Below are 19,985 nucleotides of genomic sequence, written 5' to 3'. Positions count from 1 at the left end.
AGTTTTTGTCTTTTCTTGTAGAATTTTGTTTTTTTCTGGTGTTCAGAAGCATGGGGTGTGTTTCTTGAGGCATGGGGGATTGTTTCTTGTTTTTCTTGTGTTTTCTTTCATTTTTCTTTGTCTTTTCGCTTGTTTCTTCGTTTGGGGCTTAGTTTCACCTAAAATTACATTTTATTATGATAAATAGCCTTTTGTGATATGTTATTTAATAGAAATTGCAGTTTTTAGAGATTATTTGATGCCGAAAAGATGTATAGTTTTATGTACATCACATGCCATATCCACGAATCTTGTGAAGCTACTGCTTCCAAATCCACTGTTGGATGACGATGATCACCTCTCATCTACTGACCTCTCCAAGCAGTTGGACAATTAAACCACTCCCAATACATACAATCTAAGCTACCAAGCATTCCCGGAAAACCGTGTTTAGATTCATGTGCTTCGTATAGTTGTTGAATGTCATTCAAATTGGGTTTTCTCAGATATTGGTTTCCATAAATCTTGATGACACACTTACAAAATTTGTACATACTTTCTCGTGCGGTTCTCGCGGACATTCTCAAATACTCGTCCCATGCGTCGGATGCCGTCCCGTACCCCATTTGACGTAGTGCAACAGTGCATTTTTGGTAAGTTGTAAAACCTCTACGTCCTCTCGCATCCATCGATTGTCTAAAAAATGGGTGGTGGCTTCTAAATCTTTAGCTATCTTTATGAATAAATATTTGCTCAAACGAAAATGTCTCTTAAACATTTGTTCGCCATATACCGAATTGTCGCCAAAGTAATCAGCTACTATGCGCTCACGATCTCTGTTCAAAGCAGCTCTTATTGTTTTCGGTGACGAATTTTCGCCCTCTTCGGTTACTATTGCGACTACGGTAGACACGATCGTATGAAAAAAAGCGGAACGACCGAACTCGAATCGTCATCGGATGAAAAATCCATAACAAAACTGAATTAAAGGTTTGAGTTAAGAGAGATTTGTAATAATTTGATTGGAAAAAATGAGAAAGAAGGGGTTTATTTATATGGTTTAATAAATTATTTACTTAAAAAAAATCAACTAAATTTTGAATTATAAAACCTCAACGGTTATATTACATAAAATATAGAATTTGTTTCTAGAAAGTATCAAATCAAACATATAAATCCATAATATAATCGGTGATTTGGACGGCATATTTTCCATAATATATTTGTCGCTCACCTACCCCAACATGAAGGGGGTGGTGTACACCGTTCTGCCGATAGCCACGTAGTCATTTTCAACGGCATATTGGGAAGTATACCTTATAGTCTTATACTTTCATTTTCACGTAGTTTCTTGAAATTTTGGGAATATTTTTGTATTATTAATTAAGATTCTGAATACAACCCGTTTAACCAGCCATATCCTTTGGGCTTAAAGCAAATATTTTTTTTCTAACTAGTTGAAATAATACAGTGAATGTACTAGGGTATAGCCCGTGTTACACACGGGTGGAAAAACATATCAACAACTCATATAAATATAAACAACATATTCAACCAACACAAATATGTTTCGAGCAAGATGATACTTTTCGGCTAGCAAAAGTAATAAACTAATTATTAATCTTAATATAATATGGTATAAGAGATCAATAAGAAACTTTAAAAAATGCAAATCTTGAAAATATTATAGAAAGATATTGCTTTCAAAAACTCTTCATCAAGAGATGACAACAACTTCAATGGAATTGGTCTGCGAATATTCAAATCATTGCCATTTAGCAATCCAAACATACTACAAATGACAAATATTGCTATTAAATATAAGTAACATATTCAAAAATATTAATAAAAATATATAGGAAGAAAAAACATACAGTAATTGTTAACATCATTACTTTATTTAAAATCAATTTCATTATATAATTCTTTTTTAATTGTATACATTAATCTTGATATTTATGCGTAATTAAAAATTATTCAAATATTAATTAAATGATAACTGCATCATTTAAAATTAAAAGTACAACTCTAATAAAATTAATATGTTATAAACAAAATGGATTCATATGTTATAAACAATTACAAAAGTTTAAATAAACATACATATCTACCTATACTCTGAATTTGACAACAAAACCTTGTCATTTTTCATAATCTACATATATAAATATGCAAGTAAAACATAAAAGTAACATTTATAAATTTATCTAACATTTATACATCAATATTAAACAAAAAATAAGATATCTTATCAACAAATCTTAACCCACGAAGTTAGCTATATCAAGTTGGGAACATAACCTAAAATGAGACAATTAAATATTAATATTAATATCACATAATAAACGAATTACCAATTATGAAAGATTTGAATTACGTGCACAAATGTAAAATTGATGTTCTAATTGATAACCAGAATATTTGAATCGCGTTAACGGAAAAACGAAATAGGGAAAATCTCCATTGTATCTTCGATTTTGATATAGAACCTAAAGAGATTATAAGAAAATCATATAATAATTAATATAAACATAATCAAAAATGGAAAACAAAAATCTTACCGGAAACTTTACCAGAAAACCGTAATAACTTCAAAATATCAATTCAATCTTGGATTTTGATATACAACCTAAAGAGATTATTACAAAATCATATAACAATTAAAATAAATATAAAACCATATCGGAAAACCTTAACGGAAAAAGATATAACATTGCGGGAAAATCATATAACATTGTTGGTCATTAGAGTATAATATATAACCTTACCGGAAAATGATTAATCCCGATCTACTTTACCGGAATATAGAAGATGGTGGATGGTGGAGTTAGTAAGCTGAGAGAGAGAGAGAGAGAGAGAGAGAGAGAGAGAGAGAAAGAGATTAAAATGATTAGGGTGGAAAATCTTAAGGTTTAAACAATGTTTTCAGACCCGGCCCGAACGTTGACCCAAATGACGTCATAACTAATATATATATATATATATATATAATTTATATATGCAAAAAAAATCACGGCTAAACATTTATTAAAATTTTAGATGATTATAGAAACATATTTATTGTTATATGAGATTCTCCTAAAATCATAGTTAATGAGATTCAATCATTTCATTATAAAGCTTAATTATTTCAATATATATGATTCATATTTCAATTTATAGAACATCAATATGGCTTAGTTGGGTGGTTGTTGTGTTTGTGTTAAGCTTCCATCTCGGTTGTTGGCTTGAGTTCGATTCCCGTAGCACACATTTCCATCTTTAATGGAAGATCGACTGATGTGGCATTTATATGCATAGGTGAATGATATGTGCACAATATGTTTTACTTTGATAATATTATAATATGTTTTACTTTAATAATATTATTTAAGTTTAAAAGTTTTTAGCTAGAAAGAAAATGAAAAAAGATAAATTATTGATTTTCATGTTTTACTAGGTATTATTTTTGGCTTAACAAGTTGTAAAAAAGTAAAAAAAAAATAATAATAACAATAATAAACTGTTAAAAAGAAAAGGGTGATTTGAAAACTCTAATGCACTACGTCATTTAAAGTGATTATTTCCAACAAAATAAAATAAAGCAATAAGAAAAGGGGAGTGGTGGTTCCCTCAACTAGCACCAATTTATGTCAATTTCAAATTACTTAGAAAGAGCCGATGTATTTAGATCATGTGTAGTCGTAAAGCTTCACATCCAGGGGTTATGCGCCACGTGGCGCCCAGTCAGAGTTATGATTTTGTACAAAAACAGGTTGTAGTCATAACTCTTCACATCCAGGGGTTATGCGCCACGTGGCGCCCAGTCATTATAATTTTATTTGTTTTTTAAATAATAATTCATTTAAATAAATTAACATAAAATTAAAAATTACGTTAAACTTCCAAATAAAAATTACATTAAACTAAATTAAAAAAAATACGTCAAATTAAAATAAAAAAACATAAATAATACTAATAAAACTAAAACTCATTTATATTTTTCTAAAATTTTCGCTCGTCGAGCGGCTTTTAGAGATTGGACTATCGGGTCTTCTTCGGATGGCTCGTTTGATAAAATCTCGATGTCTTTGTCCATCTCATTCCTTCGAAGTAGGTCGACGGCGTCCAAATTTAATTGAAGTCGTTGGGTTCCAAGTTGGTGTAAATCTTGGAGTCGAGAGTTCATTAATTGGAATTGGCTTTCCAATTCGGGATTCGAACCCGTTGCCAACGACGAACCGGCCCCTTTCCCCTTTCCTTTGCCTTTGGTTCTTCTACCCCCCGGCCGAGGCATGTCGGTGGTATTCACGGGGTCATTATCGCTTAAGTTGAAGTTTCGAGCGTCGGAACGAGGCGTGTCTGGATCAACCGAAGATGATGTTTTAGACTTTCTTTTACGCGGACCACCTTCGCCTTTGGCTTCGACTTCGGCATCCATCACCAAGCCCCATTTTGGGTGAAACCTCAAGAGGTCTTTCCAAATGTCAAAGTAGTTGAAGGTCCGGCCGACCTTATGTTGAAACTCAACCAACGCGTTATCCATGACTTCCGCGTCCGAGACACCGCTACTCCTAGTTCGATTCATCCGAGAGAAAACCGTATGGAAAGCCATGCATTTGGTGTTTATGTCGCCCCATTTCGACAATAACGAATCTTTTTCTCGACGCGAGTCCCCGCCAAGGTTGTGAAACCTCTCTATAATTTTGTGCCAAAATACCCCGTTTTTTGATAGTTCGCTAAAAAAATAAAAACATTACAAGTTTAATGTTTGTTATAAGAAATTTAAAAAATATATATATGCATTTTAAAAACCTACCGCATTTGGCATCTTCCGATATTTGGCACCAAGCACGAGCACATAGTACACACTCGTCGATACTCCACGATATCACCGTCTTTTTAACCCGAGGTTCGCCGGCGGGCTTCTTTGCGTGTTTTTTCGAACGTCCGCGTTGGCTCGAACCGCCCTCGGGTTGTGTCTCCGGCACGAACTCGACCTCGGGTTGGGTCTCCGGGGCGGGTTGGGAACCCGAACCCGCAAAAATGTTTGTCGATGGGTTTTGGAAACCGGGCACCGCATTTGGCATAGAGTTTTGTAGAAGTGCGAAGTACGCGGCCATTTGCGGGTCATACATTTGCGGGACGGGTACGGTTGGCGTCGGCGCGGTAGATTGGTTCGGTTGTGGATTTTGGTTGGCTTGACGGGCATATTGACCGAAACCGAGAATATTTTGGTTGTTGTTTGGAAACATGATGGTAGAAATATTAGTGTAAAAGATATAAATATTTGTGTAAATTGGTAGATTGGAAGGAATGTGTTCAAAAATATGAGTTTGGTTTGTTTATATAGTATAAATATAATTAGTTTTTTTTAAAAAAAAAATCCAACGGCTCCATTAACCCAACGGTAACATTTTTTGATTCGTGTGCCATTCTCAGCGTTGTATATACAACGCTTACAAATTTAACTTCAACATAACGCAGGTGGGGGCAGTGTTCCCCCCGCGTTTTGGAGCCATAACGCTGGCTTAACGCACCATAACAGGTGGTCTTATAAGGTTTCAACTACCCCAAAATCTTTTATTTAATTAACTTTTATTTTAAATTCACAAAAATAAACAGCTAAACACACAACAATAACTACTTTAGCTTTAGACCATTCAGTAATTTTATTAACTCTTTGGACTCATAAATATAATGTTCATATGAGATTATTGGCTTTAGAGGTATACATCTGCAGAGAGTAATTCATATGGCAATAAAATAAGCTATCCTTGGCTTCTTGTTAGACATGGATTGTAATTTGTATATTATAAATTGGTCATACTAGACAAATTTATGTGGTGTAAAAGAACCAAATGGAACGTCAACAGAGCTGCTCTGGTCATTGAAGTCTGCATGTCCACGTGGTAAAGGCGATAGTCGAGAGCTTGTAAAAGGCGATAGCTGTAGATGTATGTATATATGTTGGTAAGGTTATTACTATTTGTTTATAATTATATTTATTGGTATTCTTATTGGTTCAAAAGGCAGTTTTAGCTTGTCTTAAGGGGGCTCATGCCCAGGATTTTTTGACTGTTGTGCCTATTGAAGGTCTTGGGCAACGGATGTCGGCAGTTGAATACAGAGCCATCCTTAAATACCGGCTTATGATTCCCCTTTTCCCTCTAGATGAATTATGCCCCATTTGTAAAAAAGCTTGTTTGGATAGATTCGGTGAGCATACCCTCCACTGTAAGGAATTGCCGGGATTCAAGTATCGTCATGACTGGGTTAGAGATGTGTTATGGGACATGCCGGAATCTCAGCCAAGAAAGAGGCACCTGTTAAATTTTTGACTGATCCGCGTGAGGGAAGATCTACCCTGCGTCATGCGGATGTTCTTGTGTTTGGCTGGGCAGGGGGTAAGCATGCGTGTGTTGACCTCACTGGGGTGTCCCCGTTGGTGGGGCTAAGAGACAGTGGCTTCGTACCGGGACAGGCGGTTTTAAGAGCGGAGTCTAGGAATGTTGCTAAGCATGAGACATCGTGTTTGGAGAATCAGCACGTGTTCATTCCATTTGCCTTCGACACTTTTGGATCCCTAGCTCCCGAGGCGGTTCGCTTCTTGGAGCGGGTGCAGAAGGTGGTTCACAGTGACTCGCAGAGCCCGATGAACCAAGGATTTATATTTAGTAGAATAGGCTTTGCGATTCAAAAGGGGATAGCGGCGCAGCTTGTTGCTCGCTTACCCATTATCCAGATGTAGTTCGGTTTGTGTTATATATAAAAAGATGCTTAATGAGATTATTGCTGAATCAAATGAAAAAGATAAGGGTGAAAAGGATGTGATTACAAGGTCACTATTCATGGATTTATCTGAGAAATCGCAAGATTTTGGTTCATCCGGGTGGTCTGTTAAGCACAAGTAGGAGTGTAAAGACGATAAGGATTATAAAGATGTGGTGGTGGATGAGTTGTATGAAGAAATGAGCAAGATTAGTGTTAACAAAGCTGCTAAGAATCAAGATGCTCTTTCACAAGCTGGAAACATTGCTGAGCAGGTGAGTCGTCATCAAATTACTATATTTTTTCTTTGTTTTACTTTATACAAATTTATTCTTTTTTCCTTCTTTAAACTATTTTTTAGAAATAAGTAGCAAAACCTTCACGCTGTGTTCCCGAGTTCATTTATGAAAAGAAAATTTTCTCTTCTTATCTTTTCTTTTGGTATCTTCTCCTTCTCTTCAACTTATTTTCCTTCATAATCTTTCCAATTTGGAAAGATACAAATTCTTTTATTTTACTCATCATTTTCTCTTGTCTCCCCTCCTTTTCTTTCTTTTAATGAAACTCGGGAACACCTATTTTAACCTTTTCTTCCTTTTCCTTTCTTAAATGGAACTCGGGAACACTACATATTTTTTGTTGGAAAAATGTTAGCAAAAAAATGAGTTTGCTAATTTTTGGACATTAATAATCATATTTATATTTGCGTATTATAAATAATTATTTACGGGTTTGTTATCCTTTATGTGAGAGCATCACTACGAGTCAAACCATGTTCAAAACCGAGCTAAGATGAATGAGATATCGAAGCTCAAAGATGAGTGGTTGGAAATCAAAATAAGAATAAAAAACATTAAAGACGTTTAATGCAAGTTATTTTTCGACAAGAGTTTCGGATTGAATTCAAAATCAGAATAAAAAGCATTAAAGACGTTTAATGCAATTTATTTTTTAGTTTTGAGTCTTTGATCCTAGCTCCACTATAAATACCAAGGCAAGGCTTGGGTTTGAGACACACCATTTTGCAACTTGAAGAGCTTGCAAATTCTCCAACATTTCTACATCTTCTCCAACACAGCCAAGAAGGTACGAACCGATCCAATTCGAGTGCATAGTCAACTCCGGCAGTACATACTGCTCCGGTCGTTGTACCCTGGGAAACAAAACGAGGAGAGACTCGGAATTTGTTTTAAGGGCCCCGTGTTCAACACGATCCTCGGTCACAACTTCTACTTCTACCCGATTCTTTGTACTTTGATTTATTTCAGTTGTAATTGTACTGTAATTTAATGCTTTCTAGATATGTGTTTTTTGTTCATTCTTTGTATTGTAATCGTATTAAAAGTGTTTTATTTATTTTATATCGAACGGTTCCTACAATCTTAAAACAAATTTTTTAAAACACCGTTCGGTTTAAAAAAAAAAACATTTTTTTTGGGTTTTATTCAAAGGAGTACTTTGGTAAACCCAAAATCCGGTTACAATTAACTTTATTCTTTTCAATGAAAACTCATCATTGGTCCCTTCAAAGTTGGACTTAGAACACCTTCGTTTGAGTAATTCAAGAATTGTGATAAAAGTTTTGAGTAACTTTTAATTAAAGTGGGAGCATCCACTATATATTTTCTGAATTATTAACTGGGCGAAGTTTATTTTTCTCAGGAAAAATGGCAACACCGTCAAGCGAAACCGTTACCGGTACCCCTTTGAACACCGTGGTGGGAGCGTCCACCATGGCTAATCACGCTGAAAACCCCGAGAAGTTCTCGGGTCTGCACTTTAAACGTTGGCAACAAAAAGATGTTTTTCTATTTGACCACCTTGAACCTAGCACGGTTCTTGAAGGAATCCGCTCCCCCGGCTACGAACGCCGAAGGGGAGACCGACGTTCAAGCATTGAGCGCGGTAGATGCGTGGAAGCATTCGGAATTCTTATGTCGTAACTACGTGTTAAACGGCCTTGTGGATTCGTTGTATAACGTGTATGCTTCAATAAAGACTGCCCAAGAATTATGGGAGTCTTTAGAGAAGAAGTACAAAACGGAGGATGCGGGAACAAAGAAATTTGTTGTCGCTCGTTTCTTGGATTACAAAATGGTTGACTCCAAGATTGTGATAAACCAAGTCCAAGAGTTGCAAGTTATACTTCACTATATCTATGCCGAGGGAATGAACTTAGTGAGACATTTCAAGTGGCAACGGTGATTGAGAAATTACCCCCAAGTTGGATTGAGTTTAAGAATTATCTTAAACACAAACGAAAGGAGATGTCCATGGAGGATCTTATTGTTCGTCTTCGTATTGAGGAGGAAAATAAGGTGGCTCAAAAAGTTACCATGGTGGATGCTCCCGCCAAGGCAAAATTAGTTGAGCATGGACAATCCTCCAAAGGGGTAAACAGGGTAAAGGTAATGGCGGTAAAGGGAAAGCAAAAATGGACCTTGGCGTAAAGAAAGGGGCTGTGAAAAAGAAGCGTCCACCTTTCCAAGGGACATGTTACAACTGCAATGGCGTGGGGCACCGTGCCAACCAATGCAAGGAACCAAAGCGCTCGCGCGCGCATATGGTAGACGAGGATGGCACTCCTCTCGTGGCGATGATAACCGAGGAAGCAGCTTTCATCGAGGAAGTCAACATTGTGGGGGGGCGCTCCCAACGGATGGTATGTTGACACCGGCGCAACCCGCCATGTTTGCGGCGACAAACAATTCTTTAAGAATTTTAAAGAGGCGGTGAGTGACCAAAAGCTTTATATGGGGAATAATGCGACTGCGGATATCATGGGAGAAGGCGATGTGGTCTTGAAGTGGACTTCTGGGAAGGAGCTCACACTGTCCAACACCCTCTATGTTCCCGAGATACGTAAGAATCTTGTCTCGGGATGGATGCTCAACAAGTTTGGATTTCGTTTGGTGATTGAATCGGACAAAGTTATTTTGTCTAAGAAATGAATGTATGTTGGCAAGGGTTATGCTGACAATGTTATGTTTAAATTGAATGTAACTGTTGTTAAGAACTCAATGAATAAAACTACTACTTCTATTTACATGCTTGAGTTTTCAAATTCTTGTGTTTGGCATGGTAGACTAGGACATGTAAATTTTAATTCAACTCGTCGCTTAATCAATTTTAATAGCATTCCAAAGTTTAAAATTGATTCAAAATCCAAATGCGAAACATGTGTTGAATCCAAAATCAACGAAAAAGCCTTTCAAATTGGTTGAAAGAATAACTGAACCCATTGATTTAATTCACACCGATGTGTGTGATTTAAAAGCCACTCCCACAAGAGGTGGGAACAAATACTTCATCACGTTTATTGATGATTCTACTCGATATTGCCATGTATACTTACTTAAAAGTAAGGATAAAGCAATAGACAAGTTCACCTTGTATAAAAATGAAGTTGAGAATCAACTTAAAAGGAGAATAAAAGTCGTGCGTAGTGATAGGGGCAGTGAATATGTTTCACCTTTCGCGGATCGAATTATGTGCGCAAAGTGTCATAATACATGAGCTAACCCCACCATATTCTCCACCATCAAATGGCGTTGCTGAACGTAAGAATCGCACTTTGAAAGAGATGATGAACGCCATGTTGATTAGCTCGGGAGTGAGATATGACCTGTGGGGGGGAGGCTATTGTCTCGGCCAACTATTTCTTGAATAAGATACCCCGCAAGAAAATAAGCGAGACTCCGTATGAGTTATGGATGGGTAAGAAACCATCATATAAATACTTGAAAGTGTGGGGGTGCCTAGCCAAAGTGACAGTTCCATCACCAAAGGCATTGACAATAGGACCCAAAACTGTGGATTGCATATTTATTGGATATGCACACCATAGTAATGTGCATCGGTTTATTGTACATGAGTCCAAGAATCCCAATGTACATGAAGGCACTATCGTGGAATGGAGGACCGCTGAATTCTTTGAAAATGTGTTTCCTTGTTTAAGACAAACACACTCAACTTCATTAAAATCGGTTGATGAAGCAAGTACATCAAGAGCGTTTGATGATATGGTTCATGATAGACATGAACAACCCGGGGAAAACGAGAGTGAGCTTAGACGAAGTAAACGACCAAGGATTGAAAAGTCTTTCGGTTCGGATTTCATGAGCTATATGGTGGAGGGTGAGCCCAATACCTAACGCGAGGCGGTAACATCCTCGAAAGCACCTCAATGGAAAGAAGCAATTAAGAACGAGATAGATTCTATATTGCAAAATCATACTTGGGAGTTAGTAGATCTTCCGCCGGGTTGTAAACCACTTGGATATCGGTGAATATTCAAAAGGAAGATGAAAGCTGATGGAAGTATTGATAAGTACAAGGCAAGATTAGTAATCAAAGGGTATAGACAAAAGGAGGGTCTAGATTACTTTGACACTTACTCTCCTATCACGCGAATAACTTCCATAAGATTGGTTCTTGCTATCTCGGCTTTACGAATTTTGGAAGTTCACCAAATGGAAGTAAAAACCGCATTTCTAAATGGTGATTTAGATGAAAAGATTTACATGGAGCAACCCGAGGGTTTCTCTGCCCCAGGAAAAGAGGACAAGGTATGTAAACTTGTCAAGTCCTTACATGGTTTGAAGCAAGCTCCAAAACAATGGCACTTAAAGTTTGATCATGTCATGCTTGACAATGGTTTCAAAATAAACGAGTGTGACAAATGTGTCTATGTAAAAGAGACGCCGGGAGGATATGTGATATTATGTCTTTATGTAGACGATATGCTTATCATTGGGAGTAATGATAACATGATCAGATCAACAAAAGACATGTTGAAAGCGAGGTTTGACATGAAGACTTGGGTCTCGCGGACGTGATTCTTGGGGTACAAATCACTAGAACCCAAAACGGTCTTGTTTTGAGTCAATCTCACTACGTGGACAAGATTCTTGAGAAATTCAATAAGGATGGCACGCGTGTCACGTCAACACCAATTGATATGACCCACCATCTATTCAAAAATAGAGGCAAGGGGGTTACTCAACGTGAGTACTCAAGAATAATTGGTAGTCTAATGTATCTTATGACATGTACTAGACCCGATTTAGCTTATGCCGTGAGTCGGCTAAGTAGATACACCAGTAATCCAAGCGAGGAACATTGGAAAAGTATCACGCGGTTGCTAAGATACTTGAGATACACGAGAGACTATGGACTCCATTATAACCGTGATACGGCTGTAATCGAAGGATACAGTGATGCGAATTGGATTTCGGATATAAAAGATTCCAAATCAACAAGTGGGTACGTATTCACACTTAGTGGTGTGGCTATTTCTTGGAAGTCGTCTAAGCAAACAGTTATAGCTAGATCCATGATGGAATCGGAGTTTATCGCCTTAGATAAGTGTGGCGAAGAGGAGAAATGGCTTAGTCAATTTATGGAATATATTCCAATATGGCCACAACCTTTGTCGGCTATTTGCATACATTGTGACAGTCAATCAGCAATTGGTAGAACCCATAGCGTAATGTACAATGGCAAATCAAGGCATATTCGACGAAGACATAATACAGTACGACAACTACTCTCAACGGGTGTTATCACAATTGACTATGTGAAGTCAAAAGATAACATTGCGGACCCATTAACCAAAGGCTTAAGCAAAGAGTTAGTTTATAAGTCATCAAGAGGAATGGGACTGAAGCCCATAGAAAAGGGGACATGAGGGAAACCTAACTTAGTTGACTGGAGATCCCAAGATCTAAGTTTAATAGGAAAACTTAATCATGAAACCAAGGGTAGTCACTGTGGGGGAGTACCCCAAACCAAACTTAAAGGGCGTTGCGCATGCATGCGTCCTAGTCCATTCTAATCAGTGACATGAAACGAGGATAAACATAACAAAGGTTAATGACTTATAGAAATCAAGAATAACCTATGGCTTTTAAAGATTCGAGCGGGAATCACCTACATGAAAGAGAAGTAGGGTCGCTTCAAATGGATTTTGGGGCAAAAATCCTAGAGCTCTCGCGGAACCAGGCTAGTGTTCCAGGACCATAATAGGACACGACAGTGAGGGGTTGACTAAACCAGGGACAATGTTGTGTGAAGTGTATTGTCGTCTACACTAACGGGGTATGTTCAAAGACCGCCAGGAGGCTAAGTATACTTCACACAGGAGGGTTCAAAGGGTAACACCTACCTTTCCTACAATATTCAACCGCTGAATTGCATCGTTTGAAACTTGCATGAGCGGATCAATTTCCATTCATGTGGGGGATTGTTGGAAAAATGTTAGCAAAAAAATGAGTTTGCTAATTTTTGGACATTAATAATCATATTTATATTTGCGTATTATAAATAATTATTTACGGGTTTGTTATCCTTTATGTGAGAGCATCACAACGAGTCAAACCATGTCCAAAACCGAGCTAAGATGAATGAGATATCGAAGCTCAAAGATGAGTGGTTGGAAATCAAAATAAGAATAAAAAGCATTAATGGCGTTTAATGCAATTTATTTTTCGACAGGAGTTACGGATTGAATTCAAAATCAGAATAAAAAACATTAAAGACGTTTAATGCAATTTATTTTTTAGTTTTGAGTCTTTGATCCTAGCTCCACTATAAATACAAAGGCAAGGCTTGGGTTTGAGACACACCATTTTGCAACTTGAAGAGCTTGCAAATTCTCCAACATTTCTTCATCTTCTCCAACACAACCAATAAGGTACGAACCGATCCAATTCGGGTGCATAGTCAACTCCGGCAGTGCATACTACTCCGGCCGTTGTACCCCGGGAAACAAAACGAGGAGAGACTCGGAATTTGTTTTAAGGACCTCGTGTTCAACACGATCCTCGGTCACCAACTTCTACCCGATTCTTTGTACTTTGATTTTTTTCAGTTGTAATTGTACTGTAATTTAATGCTTTCTAGATATGTGTTTTTGTTCATTCTTTGTATTGTAATCGTATTAAAAGTGTTTTATTTATTTTATATCGAACGGTTTCTACATTTTTTCTATCCCTCATTTTCCTTCCCTTTCCTTAGTTAAATGAAACTCGAGACCGCAGTGTCACTGTTCATCATAGAATATTAAAGTATAACTTTCTAGCTTTCTCGTCATCTGAATAGATGGCATAACTTTCATATTTTGTTCAATGCTTTGAGCTAAAAAAAAGAGACCAACAAGTTTTCTTAATCAACAAACCAAATCTTTTTATAAAAAGGTTGAACCTTGATGTGTTATATATATGGGTTATGATAAACTTGAGTGAATCAAGAAATCTATTATAATTGTTTATAAAAGAAAAAACTACAATGTTCTATCACTGGGGGATTTTTTTTATTTTATCCAAATTTGCAGACGATTGTATAAATTCGGATCGTTTTGGCATACATGGGTGAATCAAGAGCATTACAAGCTTCTTCCTTTGCATGTAATTACATCGTAGTGTAATTATAATTACACTACACTATGTTGTATATATAATTACACTATTTGATTCTCACAGTTATCACTATACGTTAACTTTCCCCTATATCTAATTATCTATATTTTATATTAAGTTTAATTCAAACAAAACTTTGTTTATATCAAAGATCGAAGCTACTGTTTAGGTTTTCTTTTCACTAAATGTGATTACAGTGTCTTTGTGGTTTAGAATAATTTGTTGAACATGCATGTACCGGCACCTTCTTTTGGAGAACTGGACAATTATGGCATGTCCGTGTTCGAATATTTAACTTTAACCGAACACGTACATATATTCTAACAAAATTTGGTGTCCATGTCCGTTCATTAAAAAACTGAGTATGTTGATCATGCTCGTTTGTTTAAAACCTAAACGAGCAGTTCTCGAAAACATACAAGAACGCAAATGAACATACAAAAAAACAAATAAAAATAACCAAATTATCTTAAACAACAAAATCTTGGGTCACGCTAAATTGAAAACCCATGGACTTCATTTGATATACGAACGAAAAATAAAACAAACTATACTTTATATGTTCATGTAACATTTAATTTTAATACCTAAGTACATCATGCATTAAAAATATATATTCATAATATTATATTTTTTTTAAAAAAAAAGCCCTTAAAGATAAATCGTGTAACACGCGGGCTAAAAGCTAGTATTAAACTTAAAAGATGTCTTCATATTTAGACACGCAAGTCACTTAGTCCATTTAGCTTCATCACATCCCACATAAGTTAGTTACGTTAGTTATGTTTTGAATGGCTCTTATTTCCTCTTTTCTTTTCCTTAGTTTCTTTATCAATTACGTTCTTCATTTCCTTCAAACCTTTTGGTTCTTTTCATCATCATACTCTACCAATCAAACATAATGATCACATAACAATCCATCAATCCCTCCGGCCAAATCAACCGGAAAACACCATCGGCGCCATCATGAAAGTAGTAGAACACGAAATATCAGGTGGTCAACACCCCAAGGCTCGAATTCTTCTTGGCCTATGGTCTTTCTCCCTGTTTACTCTTTTCGTCATTTATCTTGGATCAAACAAGGACGGATCCTTGTCGATAACAAACATGACCAATAAATTTTACCGCTCCAATCCCCTAATATTACCATCAGAATCAGAACCAGAATCAGAATTACCATCACAATCACAACCATCTATGGTGAGCTTCCTCATGATATATCCTCAAGCCCTATACATGATTTCATGGATCCCTTATGATATGTTCATGTCAACATTTTGTAGCCCGACATGCACGAAAATACATATAGAGATGAGTTAGGAGAGGCATTGGCAGGAGCTTCAACCGAAACCAATACCGTGATCATAGCCATTGCTAATAAAGCCTACACCGAAGGCGATAAACCCATGCTTGACATATTCCTAGACGCCTTTTGGCTAGGTGAAGCCACTCAATCGCTTAAGGAACATCTTTTGATCGTTGCGGTTGATCAAACTGCCTATGACAAATGCATGTTTCTAAAACTACACTGCTACAAATTGGAAACTGAGGGTGTCGAGTTTGATGGTGGTGAGAAGATGTTCATGTCCGATGATTTCATAAAGATGATGTGGAGAAGAACACTTTTTCTTGGAGATGTTCTTAAACATGGTTACAACTTTATTTTCACGGTAAAATGTTTCACCTTTCTAATTGTTTAAAACATATATTGTTTTGTGTATTAATCCAGTGCATGCAACATACTTGCATTATCGCAATTTTTAATGCTTTTTAACGTCCGATCATTCATATCAACCAATATTATTTGTTTTGTCCATTAATTTCGCACAACTTTCTTTTAAAGTTTATCTAGTTGGGCATGCATTTATCAGCCAGAAGGTCACCCATCCTCATGTTACCAATCACCTAAACGGAGTTTTTTTTTCAACCACATTCAGCGCGTCCAAAAGCGTTACGTAATGCGTTCAAAAACGTTACTGTTATTTGAGACACCAAATTTCTTATAAACCGAATATCTCCCGTTCATGACTGATATGAAATCTGCCCAGGATGTTATAATAACCGCATCAATACCACTTAATATAATATAGCACACAATTGGACAAGACTTTAAATATGTTGCATCCAATATGTAGTGAAAATAAGTGCAAGTTTTATACATTGATAAACAAAAGTAAAAGATATGTTAAATTTTGATGTAATTTATTTTCTTCAACATATTGATGATATTCATTATTCAAGCTCTTTGTTCTTCAAATTTGTAGGATATGGATATACTATGGCTAAGGAATCCATTTCCACAGCTGATGATAGACGAAACCTTGGATCTTCAAATCAGCTTAGATCGTTTCAACGGTGATCAATGGTCACACAACAACCCGATCAACACGGGTTTCTACATGATCAGATCAAACAACAAAACCATTGCATTGTACGACGAATGGTATCAAGAGAAAGATAATTCAGAAGGGAAGAAAGAACAAGATGCTCTATATGATTTAATGAGAAAAGGCGCTTTTAAACGGTTAGGCCTTCGAGTTAGGTTCCTAGACACGATATGTTTCAGTGGATTTTGTCAAAAGAGTAGAGATGTTAAGGAGGTTTCGACGGTTCATGCGAATTGTTGCCAGAGTATTAAAGCTAAAGTCACTGATTTGATCAAGGTTCTTCATGATTGGAAAAGGTTTAAGGGTTCTTGTGAGGATGATATGTTGGAGTTTCACTGGTCTGATCACGCAGCATGTCGACATTCATGGAAACAATGATATTGAGAATTGAGAGCAATGGAGTGTGTATATATCTTTTGTAAACTTTTGTACAATGTGTAACAAGTTATTTTGATCAGAAGTTGTATTATGTTTATTTTATAAGTTTTGACAATGGCATTTGATATGTGGACTATTGGACTTTGTTTTATTTAATTTGTAAGATGTAACAAACTATTTTCATAGTTATTTGAAAATGTTCGCAATTTAATCATTTAAAAGTGAATATTCGTGGAGTATTTGACTACTTGTAGACAAGAACTCTTTTTTGGTATGTTAGCCTATGTTGCTAACATGTAAAATCGTCAATTTTTATAGAATTTTATATAATGGTATTTGATGGACGTTATCATTTGTTTTTGGGTTCTTTTAACTATACAAACACGTGTTGATTAATAAAAAATCCTTTTTTAGCTATTAATCAATGTGTTTGATTACTTAACACGGTTAGTTTTAATGGGTCTTGTCATATATTGGTTCGCTTTTTTGGTTTCTTAAACCCACATTAGTTGATAATAACACGTCATATCGGATGTTATGATCCGCATCTATGAATACTTTACACTATTGCGCCTTATTATGTGTTAGTGAGTTGCTTTGGTTATAAAAATCCACACTAGGTCATAACAAATCGCATTAAGAAAATACAAATCCGAAAATCATAAAAATTAATTCCAAATTTGGATTCGGGTTTAACCGAATCAAAATCCAAATTCCTAGTTTGAATTCGTTTTGTTGGGTCACAGACACGATTCGGTTTTTAGTTTTCTTTTCCTGCTTTTTTTCACACCCAGCTACTACATCTGAAAATCAAAAACTATTCCAAATTCGGATTCAAATCTACATATTCTAATAAAATAAAATAATTATGGCACGTGTCAATTTATGGTTAAACCTTACAACTTTTTTCTCTTCAAATCTTAATTGACCAGTCCATATTCACTTTCCTTTTATATTTTATTTATATTATATTTATACATTTTTATAAAAATAAATATTAACATATTATTTTACTATATATTCCAAAATACTTTGTGAAATTCAAAAATTAACAACAAACCATGTTTGTTAAAGATTGAAAAGAATATGCAATTTAAAATGTTATCATTAACATATTTACTATGTATATTGTTGAAGATTATAAAGAAAAACAAAACTCGAACATGCTTTTATTTTACAAAGTAATTTTCTTAATTATTAAATCATAAATCTATGCTTAAAAGTTGATTCATTTTTTTTAAATCAATCCATTTATCTATTATTATTATTATTATTAATATTATTATTATTATTTAAATTGTCATATAAATCTATAAATTATAAATATATGCTTTAAATATATCAATTAATTATTTCGGTTAATTTAGTAAACTATATTTTTTTGGGTAATTTAGTAAATATATACCAATCACTTTCATATATAACAAAGTTTATCATATTTATTTTCTTGGTTTTTTATGAATTGTTTCGGGTTTTGTGGAACTTAAATTTTGTTTTTACAATAAAAAATTGGTAAATAGATTGTTTGGTACAAACTTTCAAAATTTGTTATGGGCCAAAATGAGAAATCTGAGTATTTTTAAAAGTTTGAGAATGCAAATAAATTTATCGTCAAATTTGTTACGGGTTCAAAGTGTTGACTTGAAAATGTCAAATGTATGAAAGTTAGAATTTTAAATATGATTTGGGTTTCAAATTTATTTTCAATGACATTGTTGGAAAAACTCAAAAGGTTCAGGATTTGGTAAATTGACTATTTTTCCCTCGACTATTAAAATTTTAGAATAGATAGTGAACACTTACGACATGTCACCCCAAAGCGTATCTTATAACTTGTATCAAATTTGAAATATTTGTGTCAGCATTAACTTTTTCTTCAATGGTGATCAGAACGTTATATGGGAAACATGTCATGCAAAACTATGCTCAAATGAAGCAAAATATTCACAAAATTGAATGGATTAACATGTTATTTTTATCAAACTTATCAAAATCTTTTTTATGGTTTCGTTCAGAAAAACATAGTTCTTGAAGAACATTCTTCGTTATAAAATAATGTTCTTCTTTCCTTCTATGGGTTGTAAATTGATTAATATATCAATAAATGTAACACTCCTTTAGTATATAGGCTGAGCGGTCAGAACTACTATTGTATGAGAAACATTCTCCTTGAATTCTTTCAATTATACACATATGATACTGACAATTAAAGTTTTAATAAAACGAGCGTTCTCGGATACGTTTTTGCACGTGAATATTTTTATTAAGTTCATTTAAAAAAAAGATCATTTTGTGGTATAAGTAAAATAAATTTATATACACATAGTATAGATGTAATACATTTTTTTATATACGTTATGTAATTATTTTCTTTACCTGTAATTTTATAATTTGGATAATCCATATGTTACACGGGCTCTAAAACTAGTATAAGTATATAACTGAATCGAAATCCAAATTCCCGATTCGAATTCGTTATTTTGGGTTATAGACACAGTTCGGTTTTATGGTTTTATTCTTTTTTCACACCACAGCTGCTAGGTAAAGCGCAACCAAACTTTGTTATACCAAATCAGGATGAGCTCGGGTACTCATATCGAATGCAAAATTTAGAACGCAGAATTCAAAAATTACCCGTACCAAACCGTACCGTTTACTCATGGCTAGATTACCAAATACAGATACAAGTCTTCATCTTCAATCTCGCCGGATTAACACACTCTCCACGTCACCATGGGCTAGCTAATTCACACTGTTCAGATAATAATAATAATAATAATAATAATAATAATAATCTATCGTTGATTTAATTTTGTGAAGTTGAATCTATTATCAATCACTAAAACATTTAAATAGGCAAAAATTAGGGCTTGAAGTAGAACCTAGGGTTACTCGATAGTATAGTATTCGTTCATATGTATCTGTTGACTGTTGATTTGGTTTGTAATTGTATCAATTAGTAATTTGGACTACAGTTGTAATGAGAATCACATTACTTGAGACCGGATCGATAAAAAAGTTTGAAATGAACCGAGGTTTATCGAGCTCAAGCTGAGCCTCAAATAAAATAAAG

At 35.1% G+C, this 19,985-nt stretch overlaps 1 protein-coding gene across 1 annotated transcript; it reads left to right on the top strand.

Annotated features, from left to right (window-relative positions):
* Positions 1-15,048: 15,048 nt before the first annotated feature.
* Positions 15,049-17,064, top strand: LOC143567202 (uncharacterized protein At1g28695-like). Its single transcript, XM_077053670.1, has 3 exons — positions 15,049-15,347; positions 15,431-15,817; positions 16,412-17,064. Exons 1-3 carry the CDS (start codon positions 15,114-15,116, stop codon positions 16,910-16,912), a joined length of 1,122 nt encoding a protein of 373 aa, XP_076909785.1. The 5' UTR covers positions 15,049-15,113; the 3' UTR covers positions 16,913-17,064.
* Positions 17,065-19,985: the final 2,921 nt, after the last annotated feature.

This window comes from Bidens hawaiensis, unplaced genomic scaffold (assembly GCF_021521415.1).
Source record: "Bidens hawaiensis isolate Kalapana, Puna unplaced genomic scaffold, B.hawaiensis_p1.1 tig00023236_1, whole genome shotgun sequence".
Classification (NCBI taxonomy): Eukaryota; Viridiplantae; Streptophyta; class Magnoliopsida; order Asterales; family Asteraceae; genus Bidens; species Bidens hawaiensis.
This window is presented reverse-complemented; position numbering and strand designations above follow the sequence as displayed.

Coding starts and splice junctions, on each gene's coding strand:
- LOC143567202 (XM_077053670.1), top strand. CDS start 15,114: ATGAAAGTAGTAGAACACGAAATATCAGGTGGTCAACACCCCAAGGCT. Junction 15,348..15,430: donor CACAATCACAACCATCTATG/GTGAGCTTCCTC, acceptor AACATTTTGTAG/CCCGACATGCACGAAAATAC. Junction 15,818..16,411: donor GTTACAACTTTATTTTCACG/GTAAAATGTTTC, acceptor TCAAATTTGTAG/GATATGGATATACTATGGCT.